Genomic DNA, 27,007 nt, shown 5'->3' on the forward strand with positions numbered 1-27,007 from the left:
TACCTCTGTGCGTCCGGTGTGGTGAGTGTGCTGGACAGCACTCACCGGACGCAGGAATAGTGTCCCTGTTCCATCCGGTGAGGTGCGTCTGGTGCTCAGCTAGGCAAGCCCTAGGGCACCGGACGCTAAGGCCAGCGTCTGGTGGCCATCGTCTGGTGCTCGGCCGAATTAAAACACTCTCTGTGTTTTAGTCCGGTGGTCATCGGATGTGTCCGGTGCCACATAAATAGCGTCTCGTGACCCCGCAGCGAGCCCATATAACTCGCGCCTGGACGCTCTCGTCGGCCGGTTTCTTTCCTCTCCTCCCTATTCCGCCAGCAGTCGTGCCCTAGCCCAAGTCGCCGAGAACTCTGTCGCCAGTGGTTTGACTGTTTTCCGGTGACTTCGTGATCTCCTCCTCACGCAGATCTGCCACAAGGACATCTCCCCCATCCTTTCCTCACGCAGTGGCCCTCATCTCGCGAAGTTCTAGGGTTTGGGGTGAGCTTCCTTATCTACGCACTCAAGGTGTTCGAATTTATGTGTCAATGGATTAGAACGAGGTTTTTGACCTCGATTTGCTCCGTTTCATCTGTGCAGCACCTTGAGGAGTCGATTCGTGTTCTCCGACGGATTTCGATCGCGATATTTCATCCAGAACGCGTCTCGACATCGGATTGTAAGCCGTTCGCGCCCAGTCCTTATCTGTTCTTGCGATCCATAGGGTTTTCTCACCTCTAGCTATTATGTTTGCTTATATATATCCTATCTATTCCATCTCTTGCAGCGCGTTGATATCCCTTGGCAATTTGTCAGTCGCTCAGTTGTCGGCAGTCATTCAGATGCAGTTTTCTTGCAATGGCACGTTGCAAGAATGTCAATGGTCAGGCAGCCAGCTCAAGGGGTTCTCCAGGAGGTGATGGTGGAGGTGATCCTCCCCGTCGCCTGTCAGCGGCAGAGAAGGGTAAAGGCAAGAAACTAGCCACCAAGAAGAGGAAGGCCAGTGACAGAGAGGCAGAGGTGGCCGAGGCAGTTGCAGCAGCAGCTGAGGCAGCAGAGAGGGGAGGACGTTCAGGTGCCCTGAGGATTGGGGCCGATCTCACGCCACTGCAGAGGCGTGCAGTTCTTGAGGCTGAGGCCCTTCATGGGTCTCCTCCTAGCACCATCATGCTAGGAGGTCAATGTGTCAGGATTGCAGTCAGAGAGCCAGCTCAGGAGGACCCAGAGACTGAGACCGAGGCAGAGGCCCAGGCAGAGGACCCAATAGAGGCACAGCAGCAGGAGCAGCCTCTCAGGAGGTCGACTCGCGCTCGTACTTAGGCCATCCCTATGACGCTCTTTCCCAGGAGAGGCTACAGAGACGGCTTCACCAGGATTCAGCAGTGGTTGGTAGCCCATCTGATCTCGAAGACGCCATTTGACTTGTGGGATATGATAGTCTCAGAGATCGAGGATACTATTTCAGAGAGCTTCAGGGGTCGGTGTCAGTTGTCGTACGCACACTGGATCACCATGCTCATTCTTCATGCTAGGCCAGAGCCTCTTCCAGCTCACCTCCAGAGAGAGCTATCAGATGCTGACACAGTGTTCCCTCACTATGACCCCTGGCAGATGCTGAGAGCGCATCACGACCTTAGAGCTCCACCACCTCCTCATGCACCACGTGACCAGGTGCCACCACCTTCTCCTAGGGGCACTCGCAGTTCAGGAGTAGACCAAAGACTGAGGAGGAGCAGGATATCGCCATTGGGGCGTTTGCAGACGATGAGGCTGAGGAGGACTTTGACTTTGCTTCAGACAGCTCAGACGATGATTATCGTCTTCTAGTGCCAGACCTTCCTCCGAGGCTGCACGACCACAAGGCAAGAGGTTCCTCGAGTGCTTCAGACCCCGCTTTACTTGCTATCCTAGAGGGGATGAGAGCCGATCAGCAGCGGGCAGCTGAGGAGCAGGCCAGGAGAGACAGGGACCAGGCTGCCATCAATGCAGCCATGCAGGCTAGGTAGGACGAGCTTTAGAGAGAGCTTCTGACCTTCCAGGAGCAGCAGCTTGCGTTCCAGGCTCAGCAGACGGTGATGATGGCCGCTCTTATGGCCGCCTCAGGGATTCAGCTTCCTCAGGTACAACTCCCAGGCACTTCATCAGTCAGGCCTCCTAAACCAGCGCCTCAGAGTCAGTCTCAACCACCGCTTTAGCTCCCTGCTCAGAGTCAGCCATTATCGACGCCTCAGCACCAGGTTTCTCAGGGTGCCATCTCGTCTGGTTTTGAGAAGGTGCCTCAGTTCACACCTCTACGCTCTGGTTTTACACCTCAGTCAACGACAGCGTCACAGCTCGTGTTGGACTCATCGGCAGGCCAGCACATCAGTTTCTCTTACAGTGCTCTGACTGGTGACCCTACTCCTCCACCTCTGCAGGCTCCTACAGCCTTTACGGTCCCAGTCACCACTACTGAGCGCCTGTCATCGTCAGTAGCTTCGTCTCAGCAGCTAGCACCTTCCTCTACTATGCCAGAGACGTCAGCTACAGCGACAGAGTCCGTGCCAGCTTCGTCAGCAGGACTTGAGCAGCCAACACAGCCCGTGACAGCTACAGAGCCTGCAGAGCCGACCCAGACCGCTTCTCCAGCACGTGCAGCTTTAGAGGGTCACTCTATCTCCTCCGAATCGACGGCCGATGGATCAGACGACGCAGCACATTTTCAGGCTATGCCGAGGGACTCCACTGCTCTGCCTCCGCCTCCTTCGTCTTAGGTTTTTGGCACTTGATGCTAAAGGGGGAGAGAGTTGAGAGTATGAGAGTTAGGGGGAGCTAGAGCTAGAGAGGGCAACCTTTTGATTATTTTGTGTGCTACTCCATGCATCATGTTTACGTTTATGCATTGCATTTTTGTGAGATACTCTTGTGAGATACACTTATGGTTGTGCTTATGGTTGTGAGACATGACTTATGCTTATCTGTGATATCCTTATGTCATGTGGTTTGCTCATATTACTTTGCTTCCGCGTTTTTACTCCGATGTACTATGAGCCATCTGTGGTTATATCTTGTTGTATACATCTCACATATTTGGATGCAGGATGTTAGACTTGGTTGATATAAGCATGCTTAATCCCTTTGCTCTTATTGTATCATGCTTACTGAAACCAAGTCATTTGAAAACCTCATTTCCTTTCATACTCGAGGTTATTGTCATCAATCACCAAAAAGGGGGAGATTGAAAGAGCATCTAGGCCCCTAATGATTTCGGTGATTAATGACAATGTTGATTACTATGACTAACATGTGTTTTGCAGAGGCAAAGTCATTAGTGAGGTCATGGTAATAGGTACTTGATGAACAGGGACGTACATGCCTACTTAATAGTGGAAATCGTTTCGGTTTTCAAAGGATGGATGGACATCGTCAAGACTAGACTAGGTCTGGGTGCCATATGGTGAAGAAGGGCACTTAGAGTAGTCTAGGACTTTATTTTCCTTTGACCGTACTATTAAGAGGGGCTTTGATCTAGTAGCTTGATTTAGGCAAGGCTTTAGGTTTAGGTGTGGTGCACACTTGGTAAACCTAGCACTAGGCAGCTCAGAGATAGTCCTTAGATCGAGAGGAACCAACTTCGTTTTGGAACGGTCGCGTTTCGACGAGGTTAGGGTGCCTAAGTAGGCACCGGACGCTATGTGAGTGCGTCCGGTGAGGTCTTTAGCCGTTGGAGGGCTTTGGTGCCTAGGGTTAGGCACTGGACGCTGGCACCGGACTCACCGGGCAGCGTCCGGTCCCATACCCAGGGAGGTTGTAATCCTGCCCCTAGCACCGGACGCACCGGGTAGCGTCCGGTCTTAAACTCAGGGAGCTTGTAAATCTCCCCGAAGCACCAGACGGTGCCACCGGACGCTGGGAAGTAGCGTCCGGTGACCTGTCAGACGTAGGTACAGTTAGCCGTTGAGTGTCACCAGACGCTCAGTGCAGAGCGTCCGGTGCAACATCAACAGCGTCCGGTGACCCCGTTTTCAGCGTCCATATCGACGTAGCGGTGGAAACGATCGACGAGACGCAGGACGCCGTTGCTGGCGGTCGAGCCCGTGCGGCAAGAAAGGACCCTAGGACTCCTATGAATGACGGACAGGTCGACCCCCTCCACAAGAAGACAAAGCCGCGCAACTTGCGCAACTGCGAGAGCTCAAGACAAAACTCGACGAAGACCGTGAGCGCCTCGTCCTGCTCGAACAAATCCTTGAGCAGGACCTACCATACCCACCTGGCAGAAGTGTCCGCAGAAGGGCTCGAGAGGTGCATCGACATATTGTTTGGGACGGGGAACCAGAACAACCTTTCAGCCGCTTCCCTCGAGGAGGCCAGAACGTCGTGGCGGCAACGATGCTGCTGTGTAACATGCCCGAGCCCTCGAACTCCCAAGCACAGCGCATTCGAGACGAGGTGCAAACTCTACTCCAAGTGGCGGCAGTTCAGCAAGCCGAGAGCTCGGCCTCTCGATGTCGAGGAACTGCCACAGAAAAGCGTGAGGAACCAGCCCAGAATGACAAGGAGGTGTCGGTCCATCAGCAACCGCCCCCTCGAGGGAAGAAGACAGCGCTTGTCCTCCACCACCCCGTCGACAACCAACGGCGACATGACGCACGACGTGACATCGATGAAAATCGTCGACGTCGGTATGGGGATGCAGAAGAGCATGGTTACAGCGCCCACCGCGGCGGGAGATACGACAGCGACGAGGACCGGATGGCCCCGGAACCAGCGGGGCCTCGAGTGTTCAGCAGAGCAATCCGCAGCACGCCGCTGCCCAGCCTGTTTCGACCCCCGACCAGCATAGCCAAATACAACGGCGAGACCAAGCCAGAGCTGTGGCTGGCAGACTTCAGGTTAGCCTGTCAGCTAGGAGGCGCTCGAGGGGACGATCGAGCCATCATCCGCCAGTTACCGCTTTTTCTCTCCGACACCGCCCGTAGATGGCTCGAGGAGCTCCTGGCCAATCAGATCCATGACTGGACCGACTTGGTCAGAGTATTCGAGGGCAACTTCAAAGGGACCTACATACGGCCTGGTAATTCATCGGACCTCAGCAAGTGCAAGCAGAAGTCAGGAGAAACTCTTCGAGAGTACGCTCGACGCTTCTCGAAGCAGCGCACCGAACTGCCGCACATCCCTGACCACGACGTCATACAGGCCTTCGTCTCAGGCACCACCAGCCGAGATCTGGTGCGGGAGTTAGGCTGGAATCATCCTCAGACCGTCGACAAGCTGATGGATGTGGCAAACTACACCGCAGGGGAAAAAGCGGTCGGTGCCTTCTTCAGCCATGAAGGAGAAAAAAGCAAGTCGCCTGCCGACGACGACGAGGGTCCCAGTCGAGGGCCCTAGAAGAACAAGAAAAAGAAGAAAGCACGACCGTTCCAACAGGAAGCCCTTGACGACAATCTCGTCGCCGCCATGGAACGCAAGAGGCCTCGAGGACCTCCAGAGGGAGCCATCTTCGACAAAATTCTAAAGGAGCCCTGCCCTTATCATAAAGGAGGGGCAAATCACAAGCTCGAAGACTGTCGTATGTTGAAGAAGCACTTCGATGGCCTAGGGTTCAAGAAGGACGACCAGAAGAAAGAGAAAAATGGCGACAAGAGTGACGACAAAGACGACAAAGGTTTCCCTGCCGTCCACGACTGCTACATGATCTACGGTGGGCCCTCGACGCAGCTGACCGCAAGGCAATGCAAGAGGGAACGTCGTGAGGTCTTCGCGGCAAGAATGGCGGTGCCCTAGTACCTCAGCTGGTTGAGCACCCCCATCACCTTCGATCGAGATGACCACCCCGACAAGGTAGTCGCCCCTTCCGTATACCCGCTCGTCGTCGACCCCATCATCGTCAACACCAGGCTCTCGAAGGTATTGATGGACGGCGGCAGCAGCCTAAACATCATCTACCTCGAGACCCTCGACCTCCTCGGCATCAATAGGATGCAGCTCCAACCAAGCGCCGGTGGTTTCCATGGTGTCGTACCTGGAAAGAATGCGTTACCGGTAGGTCGAATCGACCTACCGGTCTGCTTCGGCACGGCGGCCAACTTCAGAAAGGAGACCCTCACCTTTGAGGTGGTGGGATTCCGAGGAACGTACCATGCCATCATAGACGCCTGGGTTACGCCAAGTTCATGGCTATCCCCAACTACACCTACTTGAAGCTGAAGATGCCAGGACCCAAGGGCGTCATCATCGTCAGCTCTTCCTACGAGCATGCGTACGAGTGCGACGTCGAATGCGTCGAGTATGGGGAAGCCGTCGAGAGCTCCACCGAGCTCGCCTCGAAACTCGAGGCCCTAGCCGCGGAAGCCCCAGAGCCCAAACGCCACGCCGGCAGCTTCGAACCGGTGGAAGGAACAAAGAAGATCCCGCTCGACCCCGACAACTCCGACGGCAAGGTGCTGACGATCGGCGCTGACCTCGACCCCAAATAGGAAGACGTGCTCGTCGACTTTCTCCGTGCAAATGCTGACATGTTTTCATGGAGTCCTTCGGACATGCCAGGCATACCGAGGGAAGTCGCCGAGCACACCTTGGAAATTCGAGCCGGTTCCAAGCCAGTGAAGCAGCGGCTGCGTTGCTTCGACGAGGAGAAGCACAAGATCATTGGCGAGGAAATCCACAAGCTTTTGACGGCCAGATTCATCAAGGAGGTTCACCATCCCGACTGGTTAGCAAATCCTATACTAGTTAAGAAAAAGAATGGGAAAATGAGGATGTGTGTCGATTATATGAGTTTAAATAAAGCATGTCCAAAAGTTCCTTTTCCTTTGCCACGTATCGATCAGATTGTTGATTCTACTGTGGGATGTGAAACCCTTTCTTTCCTTGATGCATATTCTGGTTACCCTCAAATAAAAATGAAAGAGTCCGATCAGCTCGCGACATCTTTCATCACACCTTTTGCGATGTATTGTTATGTAACCATGCCGTTCGGGCTTCGAAACGCGGAAGCCACATATCAGCGTTGCATGCTCCACATGTTTGGCAAACACATAGGGTCAACAGCCGAGGCATACGTTGATGACATCATCGTCAAGACAAAGCAACGAGGAGACCTGATTTAGGACCTCGAGATCGCTTTCACTTGCCTACGCGCCAACAAGGTCAAGCTCAATCCCGAGAAGTGCGTCTTTGGTGTCCCCCGAGGCATGCTCCTGGGATACATAGTCTCCCGACGCGGCATCGAGGCCAATCCCGAGAAAGTCTCAGCCATCACGAGAATGGGGCCGATCCGAGACGTCAAAGGAGTGCAAAAGGTCACGGGATGTTTGGCGGCGCTAAGTCGTTTCATCTCGAGGTTGGGGGAAAAGGCATTGCCACTATATCGGCTCTTGAAAAAAGCTGAGCGCTTCTCTTGGACCCCCGAGGCCGAGGAAGCCCTCGATAACTTGAAGAAAACACTGACCTCTGCGCCGGTCCTGGTCCCGCCTCAACCCGCAGAACCTCTGCTTCTATACGTTGCCTCGACGACCCAGGTCGTCAGTGCAGCAGTGGTAGTCGAGAGGCAGGAAGAGCGGCATGCGCTGCCAGTTCAGAGACCGGTCTATTTCGTCAGCGAGGTACTCTCGGAGACCAAAGCGCGGTACCCACAGATCCAAAAGCTAATCTACGCGGTGATCCTCGCCCGACGCAAGCTGCAGCACTACATCCTCGGTCACCCTATCACGGTGGTCTCATCCTTCCCCTTGGGTGAGGTCATCCAGAGCCGGGAGGCAACAGGAAGAATTGCCAAATGGTCGATCGAGCTCATGAGTGAGACCCTCACTTATGCGCCTCGTAAAGCTATCAAGTCTCAAGCTCTGGTGGATTTCGTCGCGGAATGGACGGACTCCCAGCTCCCCCCGGCTGAAGTTCAGGCAGAATTGTGGACGATGTATTTTGACGGATCCCTCATGAAGACGGGAGCTGGTGCGGGTCTGCTATTTATCTCACCGCTCGGTGTCCATATAAGATACGTCATCAGAATACACTTCGCCGCATCCAACAACGTCGCGGAATACGAGGCCCTTGTCAACGGTTTAAAGATCACCATCGAGCTAGGGGTTCGACGCCTCGGCGTTCGAGGCGACTCCCAATTCGTCATCGACCAAGTGATGAAGGCCTCCAACTGCCACGACCCAAAAATGGAGGCATACTGCAAGGAGGTACGCCGACTCGAGGACAAGTTCCATGGTCTCGAGCTCGTCCACGTCGCCCGACGCTACAACGAGGCGGCCGACGAACTCGCCAAGATCGCCTCGACTCGAGGCACGGTCCCGCCCAACGCATTCTCAAGAGATCTTCACGAGCCATCCGTCGACTTGGGCTCGGGGGCTGACGTCGGAGCCACCGCCCCCCAACAAACCGACACCATCGAGGCACTGCTAGCGGCGGCGGAGGTAATGGAGGCAGAACAGCGACCCGGTCGGCCGTTCGACTAGCGCACGTCGTTCCTCGACTGCCTAAAACGTTGCGAGCTACCGGAAGATCGATCCGAGGCCCGTCGTATCGCTCGACGGGCCAAATCATTCGTAATCTACGGCAAAGGCAATGAGCTATATCGACGAAGCTAGACAGGGATCTTGCAGCGCTGCATCACCATAGAGGAAGGCCGAAAGCTCCTCGAGGATCTGCACTCGGGGGCTTGTGGCCACCATGCTGCTCCACGGACCCTCGTAGGGAAAGCTTTCCGATAGGGCTTCTACTGGCCAACGGCCGTAGCTGACGCCATCGAGCTCGTACGCTCGTGCCATGGGTGTCAATTTTATGCCAAGCAGACGCACCTTCCCGCCCACGCTCTTCAGATGATTCCCATCACATGGCCGTTCGCGGTGTGGGGACTCGACCTGGTAGGGCCTCTACAGAAGGCAGTAGGAGGCTACACCCATCTGTTGGTGGCCATCGACAAATTCTCCAAGTGGATCGAGGCTCGACCCATCACGAACATTCGCTCCCAGCAAGCCGTACTTTTCTTCACCGACATCATCCACCGGTTTGGGATCCCCAACATCATCATCACCGACAACGGCACTCAATTCACTGGCAAGAAGTTCTTAGACTTCTGCGACCGGCATCACATCCGTGTGAACTGTTCTGCGGTGGCCCACCCTCGAACAAACGGCCAAGTCAAGCGTGTCAACGGCATGATTTTGCAGGGACTCAAACCGAGGATCTACAACCGCTTAAAAAAATGCGGCAAGAAATGGGTCGAAGAGCTCTCTTCGGTCCTATGGAGCATAAGGACGACGCCGAGCAGGGCCACAAAATACACCCCGTTCTTCATGGTCTACGGCTCCGAGGCCGTGCTCCCAACGGAACTCGAATACGGGTCCCCTCGACTCAAAGCATACAACGAGCAATCAAACAAGGAGGCTCGAGAGAATGTCGTCGACCAACTCGAGGAAGCTTGGGACATGGCCCTCCTCAACTCCGCCAGATACCAGCAGAAGCTTCGACACTATCACAACATGCACGTGTGCAAAAGAGACCTAAACTTGGGCGATCTTGTCCTACGGCGGCGGCAAAGCAACCAAGGACGCCACAAGCTAACGCCACCCTGGGAAGGCCCATACATAGTGGCCGAGGTCCTGAAGCTAGGGACATACAAGCTAGCAGACGAAAAAGGGGCAATCTTCACCAACGCGTGGAACATCGAACAGCTACGTCGATTCTACCCCTAGAATTTCAAAAGCTTTATGTTCCTATGTACAATTTGTACCAAGGTTTTGTGAATGAATGCATGAATGAATAAGATCTTTCCCTCGAGTAAATTACTTTTTTCATGAGTCAAAATCTCGACGATAGGAGGGAGTACCAACTATGACCCATCATAGTCGATACCCCCTCGGGGGCTAGCAGGGGGGCACCCCCCCCCAAGTGATTATTTTTTCGTTCCTACTAAGTAAACCTCGCATGATCGAGTAGTAGAGGTACCTCGAGCCCCTTAAGGGCCGAGAAACAACGAGCCTGAGAACTCCTACGCCCCCGGACTATGGTAACTCTACTCGCTTTCTCACCCTCGAGGCAATCGAGGTTGCCTTAACCAAAGACAAAATGAGGAATATAGATGTAGGCAGAAAAGAAAATGAAGGAACCTCGAGTGGAAAGACAAACGTTTACAAATCTTATAACCCACTTAAAACACGATATCATTTAAGATAGAATAACAAAGTACTGTACAAGGGGCCTCAGCACCCAGAGTAGGCTCGCAGGCCTCAGTCTACGTCTTGGCCCTCACCACCATCGTCCGCACCCGAGCTAGTCTCGGGAGGAAGTACTTCCGGCTCGAAAAGCCTCACCAACCTTTCCCCAGGAGCCTCCGCATCGTCGATCAAGGCGTGGAGCCTCTCCTCGTTCTCTGCGTCGGTCTTGGAAATATCGATGACGAAGCCGTGGGACACCACCTCCATATCATAGGAAAAGCCTGAGCAGACAACCGCCATTGCCCGCTTTACCCCAGTATGAAGGGCGTCCCGCACCCGGTCCCTCAGCGTAGCACCTAGATAGCATAGCTGGTCGACCAGTGCGTCACCTCGAGCCTCCTCCCTCGACTCGTCCATGGGCTCGAGCTCCCAAGAGGCTGAAAGATCATTTATCGCCGTCTGCAGTCGACGGTTCAAAGGGACCTCCCCCTCAAGTTGAGCCTTGGCAGAGCGGGCCACGACCTGAGCTGCGAGCAGCTCATCCTTAAGCCCTACAAGGACCAACAAGGAAAAATTAGATACCACAAAACACACCCTAGAAAGAAAACTCAACAATAGGAAATGTACCGCGAATGCTCTCCTCCAGAGCTGTATTCTCGCCGACCAACTTGGTGTTGGCTCTCTCGATCTCTGCGTTGGAGCGCACCAGCTCGGTGTTGGCGACGCGCAGGTCTTCGATCACCTTACCGGCCTGCGCGATGGCCCCATCCTTCTCCAGCAGCGCTCTCTTCAAATGGTCAACGTCGTCAGAGAGACTTCGGGATCGAGCCCGCTCCGCCTCGAGATCCTCGAGAGCCTTCTTCTTGGCCTCCTCCGCGGCGCTCCGGGCAATCTCGCCATTTACGCACTCCACCTTCATCCTTTGGAAGGATTCTCGGACAGAGGCGAGACCAGTCTTGAGGGTGCCCTTCTCCTTGTCCAGAGCAGCGGCCACATTCCTGTAAGACAAGGCCTCCTCCCGAGCCTTGGATGCGACCTCCTCAACCATCATAGTTCGCTCCCTTAGCAGCGCAGCCTCATCCACCGCCTTCCTCGAGGCCTCTCGAGCCTCGGCCAGAGCAGCCTCCCTCACCTTCTTCTCCTCCTCGAGCGCCAACAGCTCCTTGTAAGCCTTGAGGAGCTTTTCCTGCGATTCCAGGAGTTGATCCTTGAGGAGAGGGAGTTGCTCCCAGCCGCCCCTTGTTGCATGGATGAAGCTCAATTTGATGCGGGAGGTCTCTTTCAGGTCCTGCAAGCCAGCGATTGGGCAGTTAGAATACAAAACCAAATGTTCTACAAGGGTTAAGGCCTAAAAATGCTTACGAAGTAGGCTGGTCCGAGCCCGTTGTTGACGACGTCGGACAGGAGCCCCACCACATGCTTCATCCAGAGGCGAAGCTCCTCGACATGCTCCCACTTTTCGGCCTCCTTCCGATCGTCCAAGAAAATGTTTGGCTCAGACGGATCGGTGGATGCCCAAATGCGGATCCGGTCAGGGCACCAGTTCTCCATCTCCTGGTCAGCGCGCGCCTTGACGCCCCGGATGAGCTCCTCGACGGTCTCGAGCGACCCCCCGTGGCGCAGGAACAGGTCGACGAGGGAGGGGAACCGCCCGTCGTCATCCACCGTCTTCCAGGTCCCGGTCGCGCTGCCACCACCGCCGCCCGACGTTCCGATCTCGTCTTCCTCGGCGGGGATACGGTCCTCCCACGACCGACGCTCCCGGAGGAATCCCGGAGTGATTCCGTCCATGCCGTAGATCGTGCCCCTGATCTCGGACTGAGGGTCGACGAGGGTGCGCATCATACAGGCGAGCGCCACCACGCCGTCCGCCCGCCTCGGCTCAGCTGGGATCGAAGCAGGCGCCCCCGGACGAAGCCACGCCGGGGTCGGAGGACCATAAACCGGCAGGCTCTCCCCCTTATTTCCAGGCTCTTGCGGCGCTGGTGGCGCTGGTTGGGGCGGACCGAGAGAGGGAGGCTCGAGCAGTTCCTCTAACTGCTGGCCCCTTAGTTGCAGCTGCTCTTGGAGCTCCCTCAGCTCCTGCTGCCGGTCCTGCACCAGCAGCTCCTCGAGCTGGAGACCTTGTGGCAGCCGCCCCTCCTCTCCTTCTTTCTACTGCGGCCGCTGCTCCTCTTGCAGCTGTTGCCGCGTCTCCAGCTCGCGCTCCTCTTCCTCCTTCTTTCTCTGCTCCTCGACGGAGCGAAGCCCGACAGGCCAGGGCATCCGCATAGCGATGAGAGAAGTCTCGGCCTCCTCGTCCATAGGGCGGGCGTCCTTCGAAGGCCCGTCGCCGCCGGACCCGTCGCTTATTGTGATAGGGTCCCCCTCGACCCCAGATCGGGGAGGCTCGGGGGCTCCCTCTTGCTCTTGGGGGCGAGGCGCCTCGACCCGCCTCGGCGACGGCGGAATGGACTCCCCTACCAAGGGGCGAGGCGGGGCATCCTCGACACCAGTCGACGGCCAGGGATCGGGGGAACCTGTAATACATTCAGAGGCAAGAGGTCAGCCATCATAATCGACGTAAAGACAACCCAGCTCCCATAAGTGACGGAAATAAACTGCTAACCTGATTCTTTGGAGGCCGCTCCCGCCTTAAGCCTCTTGGCCATCGAAGGCTGGGCCTGCTCGAGCGTCCGCTTCAACCTGAGGAAAGAAGAACGAGTGTGAGAGAGGCCAAAACGTTGAAGACATAGGAAGATGAGAATCGTAACGTCGAAAACCTTACCCCACAGCGAGAACGGCCTGCCAGCCGGTGCCTCGACCGACAGGCCTCGAACCGCCCCGTGCCAAGGCACCAGGCACCTCACGAGCAGGCGCAGGCCTCGGCTCGGCATCTCCCGCCTGGCGGGCGCCAGGGCTAGCACTCCTGTGACTTGCTTCCCCCTTGCCGAAGGCCACGGCACGGCCACGGGTCAATGGCCCCGTCGCCAGGGGCTTAGCCCGGTCGCCCGCCTTTGACGTAGGGGGAGGTTGGGGGCACGGGACAGACCGACCTCGCGCAGGCGCGGGAGGGGTATCAGCGTGGGAGCGGCGAGGGGACGACTCCCTCTACCACCTCTCGAGAGACCCGCTTGGCCCCTCCTTTGGTGCATCCGTCCGCGGGACGTCGACGTCGGCTCGAGGCGGACCCTCGAGAATTCTGTCCAGACGGGACGCCATCCCCTCGGAGTCGTCGCTGTTGTCGTCACCATCACCGCCGTCATCCTCATCAGGGGAGTCTTCCTCAGGCTCCCCCCTCTGTCTGGATTTCGCTCGGCGCGTCTCCAGCGCTTGGCGCTCGAGATTCTTCTTTTTCTCCTTCTTCTTCTTTAAGTCCATTGCGGACTTCTGCTTTTCAGTGGACTCTCACCGCTTGTCATGGTCGACCTCGTCCTCCTTTACCGGAGGCCTCGAAGACCGAACATCGATTCAACCCTGTGCAAATGGTGACGAGTTTTAAGGAGGATCGAAGAAATTCTGGAATCAAAACCATAAGCGAGAGAGGAGCTTACTAGGTCGATCGATCCCCTGTCAGGCCTCATAGGGAAGCCGTTGACATGCTCTAGCTTGAAGTCGCCAGCAACGGTCGCCCTGACTCGAGCCGCGACCTCGTCGTCCGCCAGAGCCTTGTTGGACATCCGGCAAGCCTCGAGATCCCGGGACGAAACGCCGGGACCCATCTCGTCCATTCTCAACGGCCGAGACATCAACGGAAGAACCCTCCGATGATGGACCGCCGAGAGGACAAGAGTGGCTGTCAGGCCATCCTCGCGTAGCTTCTTCAAGGCGTCAAGGAGGGGGGCGAGCCGCAATTGGTGGACTTGAACCACACCGTAAGTCCAGTGGTCCGGGCGCTTCGAGATCAAGCGACCGGTGTAGGCAGGGAGGAGGTCGTCGTTGTTGCGCAAATAGAACCACTGGGAGTCCCATCCGGCATGGTTCGACGTCAATCCCACCGGGATGTACTCGCGCGGCCTCTCCGTTTTGCCGGTCTTCAACACCAAGTTGAGGCACCCGGCCCGTACGAGTTTCCTCATGCCTGTGGTTCCAGTAGGGGCGTTGAAGAGCTCGTCGCGGTACAGATGGAGCCACAGATCCCAGTGGGGCATCATCCCCAGATAGCCTTCACACACCGCGGCAAAGACCGCCGCGGCAGTGACGGCGTTTGGGGAGAAGTGCTAGAGCTCCACCCCGTAGTGGTGGCAGAGCGCCCGCATGAAGCGACTCAGAGGAGTGCCCAGGCCGTGGCGATGGAATTTGGCGAAGGAAACCACGTAGCCCTTGGGCGGCCTTGGCTCCCGGTGGTCCACCGCCGGCGCAATCCACTCCAGCCGCGACGACGACGTGCGGGGGCGTAGGAATCCCTCCCTCTCAAGCTCCAACAGCCGACGCTCCATCATCGACGATGGGCACCAGTCATCGGCGGCGATGAGTCTCACAGGCATTTTCGGGTGAAAGAAAGGCGAACTCGCTACTACTCGAGGGTGCGCGTGTGTGAAAGATAGCGAGGAAGTTGGGACAGGGACAAAGGCAGAAGGCGGAAGGAGCGACGGCAATGAGACCGCGGCGCATTTATAGACGGCAGCCCACCAACGGACAGATCCGATAAGCACGGTAACTCCTCCCATAAATGCGCCGTCTAACGGTCCTCACCTCTCTCACAGATGGGACGCTACGAATTCCGCGCCGGTTCATTACAGCAACGGCTCCCACCCAACGGGCGAAAAGGCGAACCGCCACGGCCCCTTCCTTCCCTCGTAAGCCAAGGTAGGCGTCTGTCACAACTAAAACCTCGAGAGGTCACGGGCTGGCCCACCAACTGGGTTCGACAGCCGATCTCGAGTGCCAGAGTCAGGGATGCCCAGCGAATGGTCAAAAATCAAGGCCCGCCTCGAGAACTCGCTGGGGATGTCCAAGGTAGGATTGAGACGGTCGAGAGGAATCCCCCCGAAGGGAGGCATCGAGCCGCTGGACTCTATCGAACGAGACCAGTAACCCCGACCACGTCGACCCTGCTTTATGAGGATGCCTCTGGGCTACAGCCGACCCCCTCGAACGGGGCACAGGTCCTCACTTGGATTACCCGTTAGGAACTCAAACCGGGATAGATGACGCTCGCTCCATCGGGAGTACGTCGAAACCCCTGCGCAAAACATACCGATCAAAGCCGTTCACAGCGGACATTGAGAGCGCTTCCACAGATTAGGCAATATAACCCTCGAAGGAGTCAAAAAACTCCTCCAAGGGCTCGGGGGCTACCCTCGCGGGGTCGCTCGCGTGCCCCCACGGAAACTCGACCTTAAAATGTAGCCTCCACTCAAGCGCAAGCGCTCGAATGGAGACTCGGGGCCTACTGTCGAGGATATCAGTAAGGGGTACCCTAACTGATATGCATATCGAGAACATCCGTACACAAGTCGAGGCCTCCAACTCGATGCCCTGCCTAGTCATACGCACAGTCCTCGACGACTGTGGCCTCGAACACGGACATAGCGTCCTGCGAATCGACCGAGGCTCGAGCGCCGGCTGCCGTCGAATACGGAAGTAGGCTCGTACGAACCGGAAGGCCTCGAGCGCAAGGACACCGCCCGCCGCCTGACGCGAGCGCAGGGATCAGAGGCATTTAATGCGCCTGTAGTGTTCTCACCTAACCCGACAGTCACGGGAAGCGTGATAGGAGGCCAGCACCCGTCCTGTCGTCCCTTCTGCAGCTTTCCCCACTAAACTAGCCAGAGCGTGGCAGAGTACAGAGGGCGAGTCGAGACGTCCGGTCACGACCCCCCTCGAGATGCCTGAAGTCAACGCTCTGGACCGTGAACCGTTACCTGGCACCTGACCCTCAAGTAGACATGTTCCTTTCCCAGAAAGGATTGGGCGACGACTGACGGCGCCCCAACCACTCCGACGTAGCTGCTACCGCGACGTACAAGCATGCGACGCATAAGTCAGTCCAGGACGGCGCACAGGAGCAGGATTCAGGGGCACGCGTAATCATCATCAAAGTAGCAAGACAAGACGGCTCGAGGCCACGCCGGTACGGAGGCCTCGAGTAGGTCAGCGCGCCATACCTCTTTCGATCCCTACTCTGACGCCTATACATGTACCCTGGGCTTCTCCTTGGAACTATAAAAGGGGAGGTCCGGGAGCGAGCAAAGACACGCGACACAACACAAGTCATACGCAGTAGAGCAACTCACCTTATCTCCATTCATACCACGCTTGTATTCGCCCCTGTACAGGCACTTAGGTGCAGGATAATACAATTTCCTCCCCCAGCTGGACGTAGGGCCTTCTCTTGCCCGAACCAGGATAAATCTTTGTGTCTTTCTGCATCACCATCTGGAAAAGGGAGCACGCACACAAGTTTTACTCGTTGGTGTGACCCCCCGGGGGGAAAACACCGACATATTGAAAGCTAGCCATTGTAAATTGTGATTTATCGTATCAAAGAAATAGGTGAATTCATCTAAGGACGAGAAAAATGGCAATAGATCATACGTTGATTAGCATTCTATTTTGACTAAATATTATATCATTCATATGTTCTGAGACCATTTTATTAATATATGCACAGCCACATAAAGATCCATCAAACCCATAATTTGTGTCCCCATAGAGAATTGAATATGATTTTAATTGTGCATGCATCAGCGCATTTTTTCCAAAAAATTCATAAATGATGTTACATTATTTTAGAAGATATTTAGGAGAAAAAAGTCAAAACTTTAATAGCTGATGGACTATTAGAAGATACAAATGTCACACTGAGATAATTTCACTAACCAGTAGAAAAATGCCTCCTTGCTTTAGTACTGCTACCAAAAGTTCTTGTAATAGTAAAGGTTATGATCAGACAGGTGGCATTGGTCGTGGGTCTATTTGTTCATCAGATTTTCAGATCACTAATCAGGGATGTAGCTCCTATAGCAAGGAAACAATATGGTCACACCACTTCTGCCACCCAGTGAGTAAAAAAATCTGTCTGGGCACAACAGATCAGTGGGTCACCATTGTCGAAAGCTAGCCATTGTAAATTGTGTTTTATCAAGGAAATATGTGAATTTATCTAAGGACACCAGCACATGCTGAATTACAATGCAACTGGCAAGCCTGACAATGTCCAGGTTCATAAAACAGAAGTGATGATACTCATTAATATAACTATTGTGTGAGATACAATTTTCTAATGAAAAAAATGGCATTTGGGAGAATACTGGGAGTGACTAACCTTGTTCGCAGCATTCAAGTAATAGAATGCACATGATTAGTGATCTGGTGAGGCCGCTGCCCCTTCAGCTACAAGCTGAGCCACTGCTCCTCTTCTGATTGCAACTGTCGTGGATGAGAATGTCAGGATGCAACACGCTGGGGTCACTCCTCTTGTCCGCCTTTCGCATGCTCGTCTCCGGAATGGGGTAGAGAGGTCCGCCTCTGCATGTTGGCCACCGGATCAAAGCCGCCTGTACCAGATCTGACGGCGTTATTGCCATGGGAAAAGTCAAGGAAAATTGAGTTCTAAAGTCTAATAGAAAGCAAATACACTAATTACCATTGCTAACTCCTGGATATATGCCACCAGTAGTAATAGTTGGAACACCAGCAGCTTTTGCTTGCTCATGGAGGCCTTCTGCTCCTCAAAGAATAGTCCGTGTCATCGCAGACATCAATATATGGTGTCTGTTCAGGATAAAGTTTCAAATGTGCCAACACCATTTTCAGTTAAGCAGCTCACCGCCCCCCAAAAAATGCAATCGAGACTGAAGCTTGGCGCGCTTCTGTTCTACCTTAGTAGATATTGCTGCCTGCAACACGGTGCACTCCTCCGCCCTCTGGAAAGGGCCAGCAGTATGGACAACCAAATCCACACCTGTCGCAAGAGAAAATTTCCAAGTACTTATGTTAAGCTTCTCCTAGAGCAAAAGTAAAAAACATCTGTTTTTACTGCTTATTAGGGGGCTCAAACATCATGAGTTAGCTAGCAACTTGGGCTTTGGAGCCTTGCGAGAGCCTTTGCTGCTAATGTGAAGCTGTACCACCAATTAACATGCTCTAGCTTGCTCTAGGCAGTAGTCATGGCATAATAAGCAGGATACATATTCATAGTTGTACTGCATGTTGGCGTAATCACTGGTGGCAGGGACTGTCAGCTGGGGCCAAACTGAAGAAGCGGGAAAGCTCAGAATTCAAATGGAGTCACTTGCAGTCAAGGCCAGCAGGGTGACCGTGCCCAGGGAGCGTGGGCGACGTCGTGCGCGGCGTCAGTTATCCAGTGTGAGTCTTTAGGCGTCGAGTGGAGTTAGTTTTTTTATTCTCTGTAGGGGGTGTGTTAAGTGACTGCGGTGAGTAGCACATTATCTGTAACCTCTATTTTGCACTGTTATTCTCTATCAGAGTAAAATAGCTCTGCCCTCCGACAGTTTTCGGGGTCAGGGTCCAAATTTCGTGTGTTCTTGTGTGTTCTTCGATCTAGCCAGTGAGAAATCTGTGTTTGTGATTGATCCTGAGTCTACACGTGGTATCAGAGCCGATCACAAGCCAGTGCGTTGAGTGCGTGCGTTGTATTGAGTTCATCGTGATGGTGGAGACCGGATCGAGTGGAGGTGCGGGTGGCGGCGGACATGGTGATCGCGGGACGTACCACTACCCGCAGTTGACGTCGACCAACTACACGAGCTGGAGCATCCGGGTTCAGGCCATCATGGAGGATCAAGGCATCTGGGAGGTGGTGGAACCTCCGGAAGGGACGACAACGGTGCAGACGGCGAAGCAGTCCGGCAAGGACAAGACGGCGCGGGCACATTTGTTGTAGTGCCTTCCCGATGATCTGCTGATGCAGGTGGCGAAGAAGAAGACTGGAAAGGAGGTTTGGGAGTGCTTGAAGTCAAGATTTGTCGGTGCAGATCGTGTGCGTGACGCACGGTTGCAGACGCTCAAGAGCGAATTCGATGCTCTGAGGATGAGGGAGGACGAGTCGATCGATTCCTATGCTGGGAAACTGACGGCCATGTCGGTGAGGTACAGCAATTTCGGGGGAACATTGGATGATGTGGCGTTGGTGAAGAAGATGTTTGACACCGTGCCGGAGAGGTTCATTCAAGTTATTGCCGGGATCGAACAGTTCTACGATCTCAAGAATTTGGTGTTCGAGGAAGCAGTTGGGCGTTTGAAGGCATTCGAAGAGAGAATTCGGCCGAGAGCCGGGAAATCCTTGACAGATGAGAAGCAAGTCCTACTCACTCAGGCAGAGTGGGAGGAGAGACAGCGGAAGGCTGGTGGTGACTCGTCGGGAAGAGGAAGGTCATCGGAAGCTAGACGCGGAAGAGGCCGAGGCCGGGGGAGAGGCCAAGGCGGAGGTCGTGGCAACGGGCAAGACCGTGATGGAGGCAGTGAAGCTGGCAAGAAGGATAAAAGCCATATCAAATGTTTCAAATGCAAAGGGTATGGTCACTATGCCAACCGATGTCCGGGTGGTGAGAACAAAGAGGAGGCGGCACATCACGCGCGCGCTGAGATCGAGCGTACGCTGGGGTTGATGTATGCTGTCGCCAAGGTGGAGCAAGAAAAGGAGTCCAGGGAGCCAGTCCAGCAATGTCAGATTGGGAGGCGGGGAGCTGTGAATCTGACAGAGGAGAAGGTGAAGCCGGAGCTGCACTTGACCGGGGGAGGGGAATCCACCGGAGATAGCTGGTATCTGGACAACGGTGCTAGCAATCACATGACCGGCGACCCTGGCAAGTTCATGGAGCTAGATGGGGGAGTCACCGGGAATGTGAAGTTTGGAGATGGCGCGGCAGTGCAGATTGAAGGGAAGGGTTCCATCTTGTTCAAGTGCAGAGATGGTGCTCATTGGTTGCTCCGAGATGTCTACTACATCCCCAAGCTCAAGAGCAATTTGGTGAGCCTAGGTCAGCTCACTGAATTTGGCTGTAAGGTGGAGATGGATGATGATGTCCTCGAGGTGTTCGAGAAAAATCCCAGGAGACTGCTACTGAAAGTTCAGAGATCCTCAAACAAACTGTATCGAGTTGATCTGAAGCTTGCAGACTCTGAATGTTTGATGGGCAGTGTGGAGGAGCTAGAGTGGCTCTGGCATGGTCGGCTAGGCCATGTCAATTTCAGAACATTGAAAATGGTTGGGGACAGGGAGATGGTAGGAGGAGTGCCTGTGATCAGTCAGCCTGACAAGTTGTGTCATCCATGTCTGGCAGGGAAACAGACACGACAACCATTTCCAAAAGCCACAAATTTCAGAGCTCAGCAGGCATTGGAGGTGATCCATGTTGATTTCTGTGGACCAATCACTCCATCAACAGTGGCTGGTAATAAGTATTTCATACTGTTTGTCGATGATCATACTAGATACATGCATGTTTATATGCTGAAGAGTAAGGATCAGGCCACTGCTGCATTAGTGAAGTATAAAGCTGAAGTAGAGAATGCAGTACAGAAAAAGATCAAGTGTATTCGTTCAGATCGTGGGGGGAGTTTCTGTCAGCAGCTTTTGCAGGGATATGTGAAGCAGCTGGGATCAGAAGACAACTCACTGTTCCATACACACCACAACAGAATGGTGTGGTGGAGAGAAGGAATAGAACTGTGGTTGAGATGGCTAGGACCATGATGAAGAGTATGAAAATTCCAGGGAGATACTGGGGAGAAGCAGTTAGGCATGTTGTCTATTTGTTGAATAGATTGCCTACAAGAGCTGTGTTGGAGAAAACACCATTTGAGATGTGGGTGGGAAGAAGACCACATCTGGGACACCGGAAGGTTTTTGGGTGTTTGGCTCACATGAAGGTGACTGTTCCTCATCTTAAAAAACTTTCAGATAGAAGTCAGAAGACAATCTATCTAGGTGTGGAAGAGGGCTCAAAGGCACATAGACTACTTGATCCTCTGCAGAACAAGGTGTTGGTGAGCAGAGATGTGAAGTTTGAGGAAGATGTGTCATGGAGCTGGGAACAGGGAAATGTGAGGATGGAAGAGTTCTATGTGGAAGTAATGATACTGCAGTTCCTACAAATTTGGGGGAACCAAGTGGTGCAGGGGAGATGCCTGTAGAAGTAGGAGCAGAAGCAGTAGAAGAAGGTAGTGTTGGGGCTGGAGGTGATCATATGTAGTCAACACAGGGTGAAAACTCACCACAGCAAAGTGAAGCTTTGCCACACTCAGAGGGTTCAGGTGGTGTAACTGAACCTGCTTCAGCACAAGGCTCAGGTCTGATACAAAATTCACCAGAGGGATCAGGTGGGCAAGGGGATGATAGTTCAAATGAAGAACCAGGAAGATTCAGAGATCTGAATGACATCTATGATCACACTGATGTGGTTGAACTGCAGTATGATTCTGATGGTGAAGCTTTGTTAGCAGAACTTGAAGAGCCAGCAAAATATGTTGAGGCTGCTGGGAAGCCAGATTGGGAGGAAGCTATGGACAAAGAAATAGAGTCTATTGAGAAGAATGGAACTTGGGAATTGTCAAAGCTACCAGCAGGGCAGAAAGCTATTGGTCTCAAGTGGGTATTTAAGCTGAAGAAGAATGCTGAAGGTGAAGTTGTAAAACATAAAGCTAGACTTGTAGCCAAGGGGTATGTTCAAAAGAAAGGTGTGGATTACGAGGAAGTGTTTGCTCCAGTAGCTAGAATTGATACTGTGAAGTTCATTTTAGCATTAGCAGCAAACAGGGGTTGGCAGATCCATCACTTGGATGTTAAGTCTGCATTTTTGCATGGAGTTTTGGAGGAAGAAGTGTATGTCCAACAACCTGAAGGTTATGTAGTAAAGGGAAAAGAGGATTATGTTCTCAGGTTGAACAAGGCATTATATGGCCTCAATGGAACATGAGACTTGACAGAAGTTTGAAGAAGCTTGGTTTCAAGAGATGTTTGAGTGAGCAGGCTGTTTACACAAGGGGGTCTGGGAAAGACAGTGTACTTCTTGGTGTGTATGTAGATGATCTCATTGTGACAGGAAATGATCCAACAGAGATTATCAAATTCAAACAGCAGATGACTGGGGAATTTGAGATGAGTGATCTTGGCCTTCTGTCCTATTACCTGGGAATAGAAGTAGATCAGAAGGATGAGTATCTGACTATAAAGCAGACTGGGTATGCCAAGAAAGTGTTAGAGCAATTTGGTATGGGGGAGTGCAATGCTACTAAGTATCCTATGGAACCTGGGTTGAAGTTGCATGAGGACAAGCAAGGAGAAAGAGTGGATGCAACAAACTACAGGAAAATGATAGGATGCTTAAGGTATCTGTTACATACCAGACCTGACTTGGCTTACTCAGTTGGAGTAGCAAGTAGATTCATGGAGAAGCCTACAGTGCTACATGTGAAGGCAGTAAAGCAGATACTGAGATATCTCAAGGGAACAACTGAACTTGGGTTAGTGTATACCCAGGAGAGGAAGATGGAAGCAATCACTGGATTTTCACACAGTGATCATGGGGCTGATGTTGTTGGGAGAAAGAGCACAGGAGGGATGGCATTCAATCTGAATGATAGTCTGATCTCGTGGTGTTCTCAGAAACAGAAAACAGTGTCCCTTTCTTCCTGTGAATCTGAATTTATGGCTGCCACTGCAGCAGCAAGACAAGCTCTATGGTTGAGGAACTTGTTGTCAGAAATAACAGGAAAGGAGCAACAGGTGGTGACCTTGTATGTTGACAACAATTCAGCCATAGCACTCATGAAGAATCCTGTCTTTCATGGAAGAAGCAAGCACATTGATATAAAGTACCATTTTATCAGAGAATGTGTGGAGCGGGGACAGATAGCAGTGCGGAGGGTGTGTACTGATCTGCAGAAAGCAGATGCACTGACTAAGCCACTGTCAGCAATCAAGCTGGCAACCATGAGGCATTTGATGGGGGTTCGAGATCTTAGCTCCCACCAGGATTAGGGGGGAGAGTGTTGGCGTAATCACTGGTGGCAGGGACTGTCAGCTGGGGCCAAACTGAAGAAGCGAGAAAGCTCATAATTCAAATGGAGTCAGTTGCAGTCAAGGCCAGCGGGGTGACCGTGCCCAGGGAGCGTGGGCGACGTCGTGCGCGGCGTCAGTTATCCAGTGTGAGTCTTTAGGCGTCGAGTGGAGTTAGTTTTTTTATTCTCTGTAGGGGGTGTGTTAAGTGACTGCGGTGAGCAGCACATTATCTGTAACCTCTATTTTGCACTGTTATTCTCTATCAGAGTAAAATAGCTCTGCCCTCCGACAGTTTTCGGGGTCAGGGTCCAAATTTCGTGTGTTCTTGTGTGTTCTTCGATCTAGCCAGTGAGAAATCTGTGTTTGTGATTGATCCTGAGTCTACACTGCATTATTGAATACTGATACTGACCCTGCAGCGCTTCCTCCAGCATGCCTGTGTCGCGGGTGTCGACCTGGACAAACTCAGACCGGCTCCCAAGCTTAGCTGCAACGGACTCGCCTTTCTCTCTGGCAAATCAAACCAAATTGAACCAAGCACCACCTGTAAGTTGCATAGATTCTGCATAGATTCAGCCTGAACACAAAAGGTCACTAACGAGGTGAGGTCCTACCAGTTCCTGCCTCCGATGAGAATGTCGAGGTCGGGGCGGAGCTCGGAGAGCGTGGTGGCCGTGGATCCCCCGACGCGTCCTGTGCTGCCTAGCACGAGCACGTGGGCAGTCCTCGAGGTCTTGCTCCTCCACTGGGCCTGGGTAGCCTCCCTGGAGCCGGAGGGAGCTGCCGTGGCGGGAGCTGGAGGCACGCATGCTCTGACGACGATGCCCATGGCGCCCAATCCCTATACGGCCAGTGCCGCGGCGCGTGCGAGGTGGGCAGGCTTATCGTCTAGCTAGCGCCTAGGCCACGCCCTGGCCACAGAACGAGTGTCGCGCCACCGCCGTGAGGATGTGTCGGATGCCTGGGAAAAGTCTAAAATCATGGGAACCGCTGGATCGTGACGGGCCTAGGGAAGGAAGCTGGGGAGTGTGGAAAGCCTCCGCCTACACCAATCCCCTGATCTGCAATTTGCAGCAACACGCCGGGCACCATCTCCATGGATTTGAACGCCACTGGCTAGGATGGAGGGGGTGCGTGACTGCGTGCGCTACTTCTGCCCGGGAGGGGACCGAGCGCTCCGACCAGCCATGCGGTGGCACCTCAACTGATATTCTTGCCCCCGCGTCGAGATCCCATCGAGGATCCATGCCACCGTCGAGCGCGAACAGCAGGCACGCGCGGCCACCGGCGAGAGCGGGAGGGGATCCCGAGCGCATGCTACGGCGTTGGGCGTCAGGGGATCGACGCGTGAGGGAGGAGAGATCTTGCTACCGCGTTGGGCGGGATGGGAACGGAGGTGATGGCGGCGTGGATCCGAGAAATCCGCGAGGGCGAGGATTGGGGATGGGAGCTGCTCACACTCAGGCCCCACATGTCGGCACGGTGGAAAGATCACACACACGGAATCGGACCGACGGAAAAAAAAGTCGCACCATGAAATAGTCTTACTTTTGTTCTTTTTAGTTGTAGGAGATGTATTGGCTGTTATGTGTGGTTGAGTTAACGTAAAAAAACGTTGCGACGCTGCAATTAAAGACGCCTCCACAAACTCCTACTGATGGCAAACAGGCGACATAGGCGACATTATTCACCATATCAGCACCAACCGTGTCAAGCAGGAGATTGTTAGTCCAGTTGCTGATCTTTGTTGTTTCCTGCAAACATACAACAGTAGCTCCAGTGGAGATGATCTGATTTCTTATTTGCCCCATCGTTTAGTCCTCTAACGTTCCAACACAAGATGTTGCAGTTTTTAGCCGACATAATGAAAGGTTCCAGCTACTTGCTTATGACAATCAAGTCCAGCCACCAGCATACACAATCAGGGGTGACCGAAGGCAACAGAGCCAGCAGGTCGGAGTTCTCCCCCAAGGTCCAGCACTTACAAGTTCTTGAGCCGAAGGCTGAGAGGCCAGCATCAAACAGCAATTTGAAGGGGTTTAAAACCACATTACTCGACAACCTGATTGCCCTCACCTCCACCGCCGTGGCCTCAGGTGGTCAGGATGAAGTGTCGCGCCTTCAGGAGCCAGCGGCGGTTCTGCCACGCCGAGACGAATCAAGTCCAGCCGCAGCGCCTCGGCCTCGGCAGCCTTCTTCTCGTACTCCTTCCTCTCCCTCGCGATCGAAGTGTCGCGGGCATGTTGGTGGACGCGCGACGCCTTCCAATCCCTTGTCGCAGCTGCGTTGTGAGCAATCTCTTGTTTCTCGTCCAGAAGTCGCTGAATGTTCTCTGTCTTTTTCCTCATGATGATGTAAGCCTCCTCGAGCCGATGGAGCTGCAGATCATCAGAAATCGAATCGTGAATCCAGGGGAACGAGCAACAATGCGTTCGAGCGCAACTGAAACTAACCAAATACTCCACGCGAACGCCCTGCACGACGGCCGCGGCAGCAACATCGCCATCGTCGACTGGGTGGTCCTCCTCCTCCACGGGCACGTCGCCGCCCATGCCGAGAACCTGCTCCGCGCGCGCCACCGCCCCGTCGCCAGCTTCTGCGCGCCCGTCCTCGCCGTCGAGGTGTAGGGGCACCTCGTGGCCCTCGAGCTGGCCGAAGTGATCCTCCGCGTCGCGGTTCGGGCGTGCCACCGCCCCGTCCCCAGGCACCCCGTCGGCAGCTTCTGGGCGTCCGTCCTCGCCGTCGAGGTGCAGGGGCACCTCGTGGCCCTCGAGCTCGCCGAAATGATCCTCCGCGTCGCGGTTCGGGCGTGCCACCGCGCCGTCGTCAGGCACCCCGTCGGCAGCTTCTGGGGGCCCGTCCTCGCCGTCGAGGTGCAGGGGCACCTCCTGGCCCTCGAGCTCGCCGAAGTTCTCCTCCAAGTCGCGGTTCGGGCGTGCCACCGCACCGTCGCAGTTCGGGCGCGGCTCATTCTCACCGGGCAACACCTCCTCCCCTTGGTCGGCGCCCGGTCCCGCCGCCGCGCCGCCCACGATGCGGAAGACCGAGGTGATCCTTGCGCCGTTTATCTCTGCGACGACACGTGGTGGCGCGTTGAGATGCACGACGCGGGCGGCGCCATGGGCGGCGAGATCCTCCGCGCCGATGTAGAGGACGCCGCGCCCGCCAAGCACCCGATCGCGCAGGCCGCGGATGATGCGACCGGGAATGTAAGCCACGAACTTATTCCCGGCGAGCACGGGAACCTTGGCGTTGTCGAGATTCCCCGGCGTCAGCGCCGGCACCTCGCCGGGCGCCCCGCGCCACGGTCCCGCGGGCATGTAGCCCGGGCCGTGACGCCTCGTGTGCGCCCGCAACGCCCCGGCCAGCACGCGGGCCCTCGGAGGCAGGTTGCGCGGCTCCTCGTCCACGGCGCGGTGGCGGGCAGGAGGAGCAGCCCCCCACGGGCGGCGCGCCTGAGCAGGAGGAGAGGCGGCGTCGCGCTCGCGCCGAGCTCGAGGTCGTGGGCGTGGGCGTAGGCGTGGCGGGAGCAGGGGTCCACGGCGGGGACGCGGCGGTGGAGAGAGGTGGCGCGGCCGTGGGCCACCACCGTGGCCGCCACGGCCTCGTGCGCCGTCGCGATACATGGTGGTTCGTTGGCGGTGGAGAACGGGAACGGGGACGGGCGAGAGGAGAGAGCGGTGGAGGTCGGGGACGGGGACGGGCGAAGAGAGGCGGAGACGTTGGTGGGGATTGCTGAAGCGCGAAGTGCTGCAGCGATCGGTTTTTAAACAGAAGAGCACGAGGGGGAACGGGGCAGGGACGGTGGGACCCCGGCCAGGCGAGGCGGTTAGAGTGGGGCGGGTCCCACCCTGCGAGTTTGTTACGGTGCAACTCGGCGACGGCGGATGCTTGGATTTGGCATTCGAGTGATCGGCCAACCGTCTCG

At 54.8% G+C, this 27,007-nt stretch overlaps 1 protein-coding gene across 1 annotated transcript; it reads right to left on the minus strand.

The window, feature by feature from the left end:
* On the minus strand, nucleotides 12,263-13,022 carry LOC110436030. Its single transcript, XM_021462201.1, has 2 exons — nucleotides 12,739-13,022; nucleotides 12,263-12,649 (listed from the first exon to the last, which is right to left on the minus strand). The coding sequence occupies exons 1-2, from the start codon at nucleotides 13,004-13,006 to the stop codon at nucleotides 12,285-12,287; spliced, it is 633 nt and encodes a 210-aa protein (XP_021317876.1). The 5' UTR covers nucleotides 13,007-13,022; the 3' UTR covers nucleotides 12,263-12,284.

Source organism: Sorghum bicolor, chromosome 5 (assembly GCF_000003195.3).
Source record: "Sorghum bicolor cultivar BTx623 chromosome 5, Sorghum_bicolor_NCBIv3, whole genome shotgun sequence".
In the NCBI taxonomy this organism is placed as follows: domain Eukaryota; kingdom Viridiplantae; phylum Streptophyta; class Magnoliopsida; order Poales; family Poaceae; genus Sorghum; species Sorghum bicolor.

Excerpts from the sequence above, each read along its gene's own strand:
- LOC110436030 (XM_021462201.1), bottom strand. The coding sequence starts at position 13,006 with ATGCCGAGCCGAGGCCTGCGCCTGCTCGTGAGGTGCCTGGTGCCTTGG. Across the intron at positions 12,650-12,738 it reads AGCGGCCTCCAAAGAATCAG|GTTCCCCCGATCCCTGGCCG; the intron begins GTTAGCAGTTTA and ends AATGTATTACAG.